This window comes from Dryobates pubescens, chromosome 9, assembly GCF_014839835.1.
Source record: "Dryobates pubescens isolate bDryPub1 chromosome 9, bDryPub1.pri, whole genome shotgun sequence".
Taxonomy (NCBI): Eukaryota; Metazoa; Chordata; class Aves; order Piciformes; family Picidae; genus Dryobates; species Dryobates pubescens.
In genome coordinates, this window is record NC_071620.1 from 7,925,724 (window position 1) to 7,938,196 (window position 12,473).

A 12,473-nucleotide genomic window follows, 5' to 3' on the forward strand; every position below is an offset into this window, starting at 1 on the left:
ATGAAGGATCTTTATTTAAAATCTGATCTTGACTAATATACAAAGTGCAGGGAGAGGGGAAAGAAAATTAAATTCAAAGAACCTTCTAAAAGTTTCCAGTAAAACCACAGTTGTCCTCAGCAAAATAAGACAATATTAGTCAAGTCCATGACTCTAGACTGAGTCAGAACTGTTTCTTGTAGTGTTTACTTCTTCTGGCAAAACCCAGAATGAAACCCAGAGTTTTCACTATGAGGTAAGCAAACTTTGCTAACAAAGACCTTCATTGAAACTAAAAAAGAGGACACAGAAAATGAACAGCAAATGGGAAACAGTTTTCCACCTTCAAATGTCTCCCAGTCAGCACATGTCAATGAAATTATGTTTTCCATCTCTGAATCATCTCTTTGTCCAACCTGCTTTTCACAACAAACAAACTAACCATGACCTTCACTGGGTGTCATGTCTAGCACCTCTTACAGGTGCTTCAGATACCTTAGTGCATGCAAATGCCAGAAGGTATCTGGATACCTGAATCAAGCTTCTGGTCTAGGCTGGTCAGATGCTGGGTTTTGAGGCCCCAGTGACTGTACTGACCAGACCTCTACTACCTACAGTGGAGGTGACAGACACATACATGCAGCTATTGGTCTTGAACTTACCCTTCAGAGCCCTAAAAAACAGCTGTGGTAAGCAAGGTGTTTTGTTTCTCAGCTTACAAGGGCAGCTAAATCAGGCAGAAGGAACAGAGCACCTTGAAGAAGTGCACTATAAAACTGTGTCTTTTTGTTCCTGTGTTAATAAAGCAAACTCTTTAGATAGTGAGACTTATTGATGGAACAGCCTGAGGAACCTTTTGCTTGTTGTGTTAACACAGAGCCTATACTTGTGTGCTGATTAGTCTCTTTGGACAGTGCTGTTTCCATTCAAATCTCTTTGCTGCTCGTTCTTTGATGCACTTTGGATTACATTCCCAAACTGATGGCACTATTTGCCCTAAGTCACAACATATCTTAGGAACTGGTAAATAAATACATGAACTGAAGCAACTAAAGCCTAACTCTTCCCCATCTTAGAGCAGTATCTTATGGAGCCGCAGCCCAGGCAGATTGAGCCAGAGGAACAAAGCATACCCCTACCTTGCCTTAAAGCCTTGAGGCTTCCTACAGTCTCTGGGCACTGGTATATAAGAACTTGAACCCTCTTTGATTGTAGAAAAAATGCATTTCTCAACCTTGCAGTGCTTTTCACACTGAACTATTATTCACTGTCTCATTGAAAAGTACCTAAATATATCTAAATGAACACCAACTCCCCCAATTTATTGCAGGTGAGTACTTCTCCTTCCATAGAATGAGGCCCACAAGGTCTTAACAGGAAAGCCTTCTCACCTTGAGGTTTCCCTATTAAGCAGGCTTGAGGTGATTCTCTGAAGGGTATTGGATGTTTGGACTGCCACCTGTTGCATGAAAAGCACAAAACTGCACAGGGAATGTGTGCTGCCATAGGTGCTAGGTACAGGTGACAGGTTTCAGCTCATTACAGATCACTTATTCCCAGTAACACTGACAGAGGCTACACAGGCCACTGCACACTTTTGGTTCAGAAGCAGCAACTGTTTCCTAGTCTTAATACAAAGCTGCAATTCTTTCTCTGCTGCATTTTAAAGTGTATTAACCAAAGCTGTCCACGTGTTTCTTCAAGAAAGGACAGGGCCATTAGCCTAGCACCCAGCATTAGGTCTGTCCTGCCACATCATCTTTAGTAGCAGCTCTTAAAACTGTGAAAGCAAAAATTAGGTATTTTCACACGAAAGGCGAATCTAATTTTGAAGCACAGTTCTGCATAAGGAGAGATTTTCTGGGGCATCAGACATGCTGTAAACATAAAATGCCATGGCTAAATATTGATACTAATAAGTTTGTTGATGCATGTGCACAAGAAAAACTTAGCCAAAATTACTTTGCACATGGCCATACTATTGACAGCTGAAATGTTAACAGCAGGAGAGCCAAGGACCTCAGGGCACTAACAGGCTTTGATTGCCTTAATCAGCTCATAAGCGTCTTTTTTTCTACAGTATCCCCCTGAAACCTCCTCTTCCTCCAAGGGATTTAGATTTCAAGGTCAGCTCTGATATGGCACAGCTGCATAACCTGGTGCAGCCAACCTGGAGCAGTACCTCAGATGGCCAAACTAATGAAGTCGTCACAGAAGCAGCTGACACAGCCAGAGGCACCTGAGGGACAGCAGGGGCACCACCACTTTCCCTGGTGCTCTTATCTCTGTCTATCACTACATTCCCTTCTGTTCCTATTTTTTTCTAAACCCCACTAAAATCAATACAGTGAGGAAGGTGGAGTGCTGTACAGAAGTAGCTACTTGAGAGCCTTCCTCTGCATTGAATCTCCAAGACCTGCTTGACTTTACATGCAAGAGTACTCCTGGACTCACACAGCCAGTGGTAAAGTCACATATTTTTGAGTCCTCAGAAAGATAGTGTCAGAGGCTTCTGATGACTTGGCATTTTAATTGCTTAACAAAAATTTCTATTTACTGAGTAGATTTCTTTTTTTTCCACTCATGGTTACTATAACTACTCCTGACAACATTATTTAACAACAACCAACCCAACAAAAAGTTATAAAAATGGATTTTAGGGATCCACCAGTGTTACTGTTGAAAAAAACCCCAACAAACAGCCAGTATGAATTAAACTGTTTTATTCTCAAAACAACTGATCAGAAATACAAAATATTTTAACACTATTTCTGCTTAAATATTGATGAATTATGCATTTCCTTAAATAAAGTGCTATTTTTACAAATAAGTATTTAATATTTACTTTTACTGAGGCTCTAACCTCTCAATATTGAGTAGATAAAGTATATTTTGGTGAATAGAATAGAATAGAATAGAACAGAATAGACCAGGTTGACCTTCAAGGTCCTTTGGGCACACCACTAGTGACTGGCTGCCAGCTGGATGTGGCACCATTCACCACCACTCTCTGGGCTCAGCCCTCCAGCCAGTTCCTAACCCAATGCAGTGTGCTCCTGTCCAAGCCATGAGCTGACAGCTTAGCCAGGAGTTTGCTGTGGGGGATGATGTCAAAGGCCTTGCTGAAGTCCAGGTAGAATACATCCACAGCCTTCCCCATATCCACCAAGCAGGTCACCTGATCATAGAAGGAGATTGTTACTGTTCCCTTGTATTCCTTCTCATGAAACCATTACATTTCCTGTTTGGACTCCTCTACATCCAGTCAATAGAAACATATTCAGTTTAAATATTTCCCCATACAGAAGCTCTCATAATTCATGGTGGTTTTCATGCTGCCTTCTACACTTCTGTTGCTCTTGACTGTGTCCTCCTGTAGGCCTCCTATATCTGTGGGCAAGAGCTGAATTAAAACACCAATTTTCTTCCACAGTCATTCATTCTTCCTGCTCTTCTGACTTTGTTCTTCTCAAATCCAGACCACCGATGCCTTGAACAATTCAACATTTAGGCTGAACTACAAAAGCAATCTCTTTTTCACAGTCTCTGATTCTTTGTGGGATTTGAATGCATGACTGCAGAAAGTCCTATACAGGTGTAGTGAGGACTAACTGCTCGAATTTTCACTTGAATTCACTCGATCAGACGTCACTTCGCCGTGAGAAAAAAACAAAACAACAAACCACCTTTTTTCCAGTGGCTACCTTTTAGGAGAAACAGCTTCTTGTGGTTTTGTAGAGCAGCCAGGTGCTGTAAAAGGGAAAAAAAAAAAAACAATCTGAGAAACTGCAACCAGCAAGACTCACAGCTTTAAAGATGACAGAGTAATTCCACAGCTACCGGAAACAGGCCCATATGTTCCAGTATCATTGTGGCACTAGACTTGATTTGACCATACAATTCCTTTTACTCATCTTAAGCCCTCTCCTGTAAGGACAAGACATGAAAAGGCAGTCACATGTGAAGAGGTCATCCACTGCCACAAATCTTTCCAGTACCTCTTTTCTCAAAGTGTACTTTTTCAGCCAGTGACTACCTAAATCCTGTACAATTTTTATTTGCAAGTCTATACTAATTTTACTTGAACGTGTCCAGAGAAGGGCAATGAGGCTGGTGAGAGGCCTTGAGAACAAGCCCTGTGAGGAGAGGCTGAGGGAGCTGCATCAGGGGAGGTTTAGGCTGGATGTTAGGAAGAAGTTCTTCATAGAAAGAGTGATTTGCCATTGGAATGGGCTGCCCAGGGAGGTGGTGGAGTCACCATCACTGGAGGTGTTTAGGAGGAGACTGGATGGAGTGCTTGGTGCCATGGTTTAGTTGATTAGATGGTGTTGGGTGATAGGTTGGACTCGATGATCTCAAAGGTCTTTTCCAACCTGGTTAATTCTATCCTATCCTATCCTATCCTATCCTATCCTATCCTATCCTATCCTATCCTATCCTATCCTATCCTATCCTATCCTATCCTATCTAAATCCTTCCTTTGTTCAGTGCCCCTGCTAGATGCTGGGGTGTTCTTTTTTCTTCCCACCTGTTGTAAATGGAATGTCATGTTTAGGTGGGGGAGAGCAGCTGGATGTCTGTGCTGTGCAACAAAGATCATCTTCCTTTCATGCACTTCAATAAACTTGGTATTAGAAGGTAAACTAAGCTAACATACATAAACCTATGGGACCTGATGAGATGCATCCCAGAGTTCTGAAGGAATTGACTGATGTAGTTGCAAAGCCACTCTTCATAATATCTGAAAAGTCACTGGAGACTAGAAGAAGGGAAACATTACACCAATCTATTAAAAAAGTAAGACAGAGAACCCTGGAAATTACCAACCTGCCACCTTCACTTCTGTACCTGGGAAGATCATGGAACAGATCCTTCTGGAAGCTCTACTGCAACACATGGAGGACAGGGAGGTGATTTGACACAGCCAGCATGGCTTTGCCAAGGGAAAGTCCTGCCTGGACAACCTAGTGGCTTTCTACAATGGTGTAACTACATTAGTGGACAAGGGAAAACCAACAGATGTTATCTATCTGGAGTTTTGTATAGCCTTTGAGATAGTCCCCCACAAGATCCTCCTCTCTAAACTGATTTGATGGGTGGACTGTTCAGTGCATAAGGAATTGGTTATACGATTACATCCAAAGGGCAGTGGTCAACAGCTCAATGTCCAGATGGAGACAGGTGACAAGTGGTGTCCCTCAAGGGTCTGTACTGAGACCAGTGCTGCTCAGTATCTTCTTCAGTGAAACAGACAGTGAGATTGAGTACACCCTCAGCAAATTTACAGATACCAAGCTCAGTGGTGCAGGTGGTAAGTCTGAAAGACTGGATGCCATCCAGAGGGACCTGGACAGGTGGCCTGAGAAGAATCTCATGAGGTTCAATAAGGCAAACTGCAAGGTCCTGAACCTAGGTCAGGGCAATCCTCAGTATCATTACAGGGTGGCAGATGATGAAATTGAGAGGAACCTTGCAGGAAAGGACTTGGGGTTGCTGGTAGATGAGAAGCTGGACATAAGTCAGCAGTGCGTGCTTGCAGCTCAGAAGGCAAATTGCGTCCTGGGCTGCATCAAAAGAAGCATGGCCAGCAGGTCAAGAGAAGTGATTCTGCCACTCTGCTCTGGTGAGAGCTATGTCCAGCTATGGGACCCCCAACACAAGAGGGATGTAGACCTGTTGAAGCAGGTCCAGAGGAAGGCCACAAAGATGGTCAGAGGCTAGAGCACCTCTCTGGCAAAGACAGTGAAAAATTTGGCTGTTCAGTCGGGAGAAAAGGCTCTGGGGAAACCTTATAGTTACATTTCAGCATCTGAAGGGGGCCTGCAGGAAGGCTGGGGAAGGACTGTTTAGAAGTGCTTGTAGTGATAAGACAAAGGGCAAGGTTTTTAAACTGTAGCAGGACCAATTTAGGTTGGACATAAGGAGGAAGTTCTTTACAATGAGCATGGTAAAATACTGGAACAGGTTGTCCAGGGATGTGGTTGAGACCCTGTCCCTAGGGACATTGAAGGTGGCCCTGACATTGACGTGGCCCTGGGTAACCTGACCTACTTGGAGGTGTCCCTGCTCTCTGCAGAGAGATTGGACAAGATGAGCTTTGAAGGTCCCTTCCAACCCAATGCCATGTGTGAAATCTGTAACTGGAAGTTAGCTTTACCTCCAATATATCTTTGGGGTTTCTTAATACCCTAGGAGATGAATTGTGTCAGAGTACAAACCTTGGATGCCCTCTTGGCTTTTTTCATGTAATTCTTGGAGAAATGGCAAATTTCTGCAGCCATGGGCAAGTGAACTTCACAAACTGTTTCCATTTTTTATCAAAGATCTAAAAAGGACCACTTCCTTACATATATAACTAGCATATGGGACTTCATTTCTGCTCTTCTGGAAGAAATCATTCCCGTTGGTTTGCTGCTTTTTAGCTTCATAGATTCCACATGAACTTTTTTCAGCTTTTCATTTCTGATTTGGCAAGTCTTTGTTGACATGCAGCCCCCTCTCTTTTGGTGCAATTCCTTTCAATTAAACTGCAGACCACTGCCAGATCTCTTCAACCCCACTGCATGAATCTTGACCTCCCCTCGTGCCCCCAAGAAACCTCAATCCTAAACAACTCATCCTGGCAATTAGGCACTCATGAAATCCAATTTTCTCTTTTTACCAAGATTGCTTAAGCAAAAAAGGTCACCTAAAACTACAAACAGAAAAATTTCCTGGAGTGATGCAATTTCCTCAGAAATCTCGACTTCATGCTGCTACTTGCTGTTTCATTGCAGTTGGAGTCCAGACAAAGGAGGAGCGTTTTGTTCCTCAGAGCAGTCATCTCGCTTCCTGCCTCCATGGGTCAGTCATCTGCTCTAAATTTAAAGGGTGATGTGGCAAGCTAAATCTGTCTTTAACACAGTTCATTGAGTTACAAAAAAAACAGTACCTTCCTAGAAGCTTCTCTTATCAAGAACTGGGTGATTTGCATGTCCTGGCAATTTTCCAAGCCATGATTTTTTCCCTTGAAAATTACCAGAAGTGTCCAAAAAAGCCTTTAACCTTCACTCTTGGAATTAATGAATTTTGGCAGAATATTCTCAGCCCACCACAAGGTCACCAATTCATTTCCATTAAAAAGAATAGATGGTGGCAACACCTTCATGTCTATTCACAACAGGGACAAGAACTATGGTTCCATGGAATCTAACAGTTTATGGATCCAGTAACCACTGAAGTATTTATATTGCAGTTAGGGCAGTCACCTGCCTTCTGCAGTTCAGGCAAGACCTGGAATATGGGGCTACCACAGCCTAACCTGGTATCACTGGCCCAGGGAGCAAGCAACCTCAGTACCATTCTGACAGAAAAAGCAGAGCCAGTCTCACTTCCTGCCTGAGGGATGACACAGCAATTGATGTACAAAGGAATCTTTCTCCCAGCAGCAGGTTTTACTGCAGTTGAAACAGCTCAGCTGCCAAAACGCAACAAACTGTCAACAACTATTCCAGGAGTTTTTGTAGTATCACAGCAAGTTCCTAATCGTGTCCAGACAGGCTGTGGACCATGAAAGAAGCATAAAAGTTTCACATCTGATTATCAAACACATCACAGGACACAGCCAGTTACAGATGCCATGAGATGCCAACCAATAATAAGATTGTAATGAGCTAGAGAATTCGGTTTGCATCAGAAAAAGCTTGGGAAGGTTCTCATCTCAGAAACCTTCATTTTGTGGGAGCCCAAAGTATCTTAACCTGAAGTACTGGTAAAAAAAGGTTATGAAACAAATACATGAAGCAATTAAATTGCTAAGCCAGATGCTCAAGAGGAACACAAGGATTAAGCAGCTGAATTGCTGAGTACAGAGAACTGGTTCTTGTTTAAATTGCCATAGAACTGAGAAGTGATGATAAAAGTGCTCATTTTTTAAAGGGTCAAGAGAAGCGCCAGGGAACAGACCAGTGAGATGGCTAGCAGTATCAGGCAGATCAGCACCAACTGTAACAAAGAATCTGAAACTTTGTGGGAAACAATGAAAAAGGGATTTGAAAAGTCTTGCCTCACCAAACTACTGGAATTCCTTGAAGGTGCCAACAGTCTTGTAGATAAAAGAGGTTCCATTTGATGGCTGGCTCTTTTCTAGGCATTTCACAAGGTCCAAGGCTGGCTCTCAAGACAGTAAAGAACCCAAAGAGTAAATATGAAGTTTATTGTGTAGATAAATAATCAGTTAGGGAGACAGAAGGTGGGAGTAAAGAGTGCTTTTTTCCAAAGTAGAGGGATTCACTACTAGCATTTCACAGGGATCTGCATAAGGACTCAGGATATTTAATGTGTGATTTTGAAAAGGCATACAGAGTGAAGTGACAAACTTTTCCATGTTTCCATGTAAATAAAAAGAAAAACAGAAGACTGGGAGGAGGATTTCATAAGACATCAGTGCCAAACAGTAAGACAGACAAAACTTGATGAGGACAAATAGGAAGTTAAAGCACATGGGAAAAAAAATGTGTATGTGTAGTTATAGAAAATGATAGGCTCTGAGCTCAATCAGTAGATAAGATAGGTTCTAAGAGGTAGTTCCAATTAATACCAATTCAGTTCTTAGAGCCAAAAAAACAACCCCAGAGTACTAGAAATAAATAGGAAAGGGCAAGAGAACTGAAAACAGTACATGACTGAAAAACAAACATGTGGCATGTGTAAATCCATGATATGCCTACATCTTGAATATGGTATGCTAGGCTGGTATCTCCAAGTCTGAAAGGATATAATAGAAAAAGAAAAGAGGTCAGAGGTCAGAAAACACTATAGGGAATGATGAAGCAGCTTTTAAATCTTCTGTCTGGAGAAAACATGACTGAGGAAGAGTATCACAGGTATCTGTAAAATCATCAGTGGTATGGAGGCAATGGAGAAGCAAAAATTGTCCACTGTATCTTCAGATCCAGTAGGAAGAAGCAAAGAAGTCAGGGCATGGCAAATAAAAGCAAGCAGCTCTTCGCACCAATGTCAGACGAGATTGGACAAAAAATCTGAATAGAACTGTATGAAGCTTGCCTTTGACTCAGTACAGCTGCTCTTGGGTCCCAGTGCAGCTGCTCTTGGGTCCCAGTGCTACTTTTTTTCCAATAACAAGCATCTTACCTGGTGCAGAAAACCTTTTTATCTACATGATCTCTTCTTCTTCCTTCTTAGCTGCTTCTGTTGCTCGTTCACAGCCAAATCTATTTCATGGAGCTCTCACACACAAAAGCCCAAAAGCTAGATCTCTGATGGCACCCTCCTTGCAGCACCTTGTCAACTGGTCAGCAGGAGCAACTGTTGCCTCCATTCTTACAAAACTATATTCTCCCCAACACTGCCACAATTGCTGTCTTTGGCTGTCTTCAAGACACTATTAAGCTCAGTGCTTAGGCTCAGCAAACTGCTTGGAGACATGTTACATCTCTATGCTTCCTCAGCTCTTGAGGCATTCCAGCACATTGCACCATGTTATCAAATCTCAAGTAGCAGCTTCTGTTCACCTAGTAGTACCTACAGAAGAGGCTCTTCAAGTTTGGGATGTTATCAAGAGATATCCAGAAGTTCTCACACATGCTGACTACTCTGAGAATGGCAAGTATGCTGCACAATGGATAGTGACACCTGACAGTGGCTTTCAGAGACTATACAGAAAGCAGCAGACACTGACTACCCCAGCACTGCCAAGTTTTCCACAAGACAACAGAACGCCTGCAGTTAGCACCTACTTTCACACACCTAGTGACAATCAGATGACCAAGACTGGAACAATTGGGACCTGCTCATTATTAAGGCCTCCTAAAGCATACAATACCTAAAATATTATCTAATATAACCAGTGAACAAATGACATTATTTTACAATTGGATGCAAGCAGCAAAATAAGCAACTGAAGGACAGTTAAGTGGCACTTTAATATCATCAATTTGTCAAGGCCATTCAGTGGCTTTCATGTTCCTCCTAAAACATGGATCCACATATAAAATACACATATGAACAGGTTTTGTCCCATTCCTTAACCTTGTGTATCAGATGCATATCTGCCTTTAGCACAGGTGGCTGGCAGGACAGAGATTTGCAGCTTTTATATCTAGGGATGACTGTGGTACACATACACATACAGGTCAGCAACACCTTTCTGTGCATTTTGGTAATAGATAGTACATTTTAAAAGGCAGTTTCTCCAGCAATGGCCAGCATTTAGCACTGACTGCTGGAATAGAGGTGTTTCAAAGAAATAATCACATAAAAATATTACCTATATGAAATAACTAAATGCATACATACCTAAATACCTAATTAACACAGCCATCTAATCCAGTATGCTGACTTGTAAACCTTAAATACATTGAATCTACTTGATCACACTAAAGAAATTGTCTCCTATAAATAGCATGCAAAAGTAAGCTATGAATTGCACAGAAATGCACCTCTCACTGCTGAGATATATTCACCCTACATACAGTTGTGGTAGTTTCAGGCTGTGCTTTGAAAATTTTCCACAGATCTTAAAGCAGTAGAATGTAAATAAATCACCACTGGGTGTAAAAAGGAAAATAATGGTAAGTTCTAAACAATCCCATTGGACAGATTACTAACAAAGTGGGTTTGTATAGACTAGCTTTCTCTCTTTTTGCTTCCTCTGCTCTGGCTGGTGCTTTGGCTGGTGCTTTGGCTGCATTGCTTTGTTGTGGCTAGGTACTCACAAACTCTTCTCTCTCCTTGTGGTAGGTTGAAATTTCCACACACCCCCAACATTAGATTTGCCAGACCAGCTCAACTGGAAGCAAATGGAAGGTGTATTTACAAGCAAAACTACAATCTACAATTGAATGCAATGAATATGTACAAAATATACAGTACTTAAAATACTTACAGGTATTTACAATTAATAAACAGCACAAGAAGCCTGGTCACAGACCAGGGGAAGCTACTAGCTTCTCCCTCTCTGCCTCTCCCTTACCCCCTGTACAAAATGGAGAAGAGAAAGGAGCAGAGGGATGTTAGACTTAGCCAAAACAATGCAGCCAAGGTCAAGCAGAAGCGAGTTAATATCTTTCCCAAAGCAAAGAAGCAAGAAGAGAAATTGTTTTGTGACAACTAGCTTTTAGTCCCTTATCTCTCCCAATGAGATTGTTTAGAATTGTTTTCCTTTTTACACCCAATAGTGATTTATTTACATTCTACTACTTTTCTGCTCAAGATCTGTGAAAAATTTTAAAGGCATAGCCTAAAACTGTCACACTCCTCTAGCATGTACAAGGCAGGGGGGAAGCAGGAAAGGGGAAGCTATTAGTAGCCCCACCCTGGTTTGTCCAGGGGGATTCTTGTGCTGTTTATAAATTGTAAATACCTGTAAATATATGTAAATATTGTGCATTTTGTTCATTGCATTTCATTTTAGATTGTAGTTTTGCTTGTAAATACAGCTTCATTTGCTTCCAACTGAGCTGGCCTGGCAATTTAATGTTGAGGGGAATTCTCAACCCACCACAACAGTGTAGTGTATACTATAGTTCTCTATACTTACATCCATGTTTGGTGTTTAATAATGCCTAACAAAGATCTTATGCTTATTTCAGATAGTAATGAGGTGTTTGTAAAAATCATACAATTAATCTACCCTTTCACCTTGCAGTCACCTCTACTGTCTCAGCAAAAGATAAAGACACACATCAATCATTAGAATAGAATAGAATAGAATAGAATAGAAAAGAATAGAGTAGAGTAGATTGGAATGGAATGGAATAGAATAGAATAGAATAGACTAGAATAGAACAGAACAGAATAGACCAGGTTGGAAGAGACCTTCAAGATCATCGTGTCTAACCTATCATCCAACCCACCTAATCAACTAAACCATGCAATCAAGCACCCTATCAATTCTCCTCCTAAATACCTCCAATGATGGTGACTCCACCACCTCCCTGGGCAGCCCATTCCAATGGACAATCACGCTCTCATTAACCCAAAAAGCAGTTAACTGGCCTGTTGGCCACGTTTTGTCTTCTAGCCAGTGTTACTTTCAGGTGCTACTTACACTGGGAATGACCTGGAGGTCGTGTGTTACTAACACTGCTCTCAAAGGAAGAGTGGAAGTTGTGTATAGTTTCTTGTAAAATCTGTCTCTCTCGTCCCTGCAAAAGTACAATAAATTAAAATAAAGCATTTGTGAATTTATGTTTAAAAAATTTATTTATTAAGAGTTCACCAAAAGTGCCAACATGTGTGTCTGTGGCCACAGAGTCACAGTGTACTATTAGGAATAACAACAAATCCTTACCTATCAGATATCTCCCTATAAAACCTTGTAGCAATCTTTTCCTGAAACTACCAGACAGCAATAGAAGCATTTCCATTGTTTCCTTCCTAGCTTTACAGCATGGTGCATTATCTACCTCCCCTAAGTTTTAGTCTCATCACTTGCTGCTGTTGATCTTAACTTGGGAAAATCATCCTTACATTTTGTTTATCCAAGCTTCCAG

General features: G+C 41.5%; 1 protein-coding gene across 2 annotated transcripts in view; it reads right to left on the reverse strand.

The window, feature by feature from the left end:
* Positions 1–3,587: 3,587 nt before the first annotated feature.
* The window catches only part of ANKS6 (ankyrin repeat and sterile alpha motif domain containing 6), a 45,903-nt gene continuing 37,017 nt past the window's right edge, over positions 3,588–12,473 (reverse strand). For both annotated transcript variants that reach the window (XM_054164319.1, XM_054164318.1), the window contains 2 exons: positions 12,029–12,125; positions 3,588–3,729 (listed from right to left, as the gene is read on the reverse strand). In XM_054164319.1, the coding sequence (XP_054020294.1) occupies positions 3,680–3,729; positions 12,029–12,125 (147 nt within the window). In that variant the 3' untranslated portion in view covers positions 3,588–3,679. The remainder of the gene's footprint in view (positions 3,730–12,028; positions 12,126–12,473) is intronic.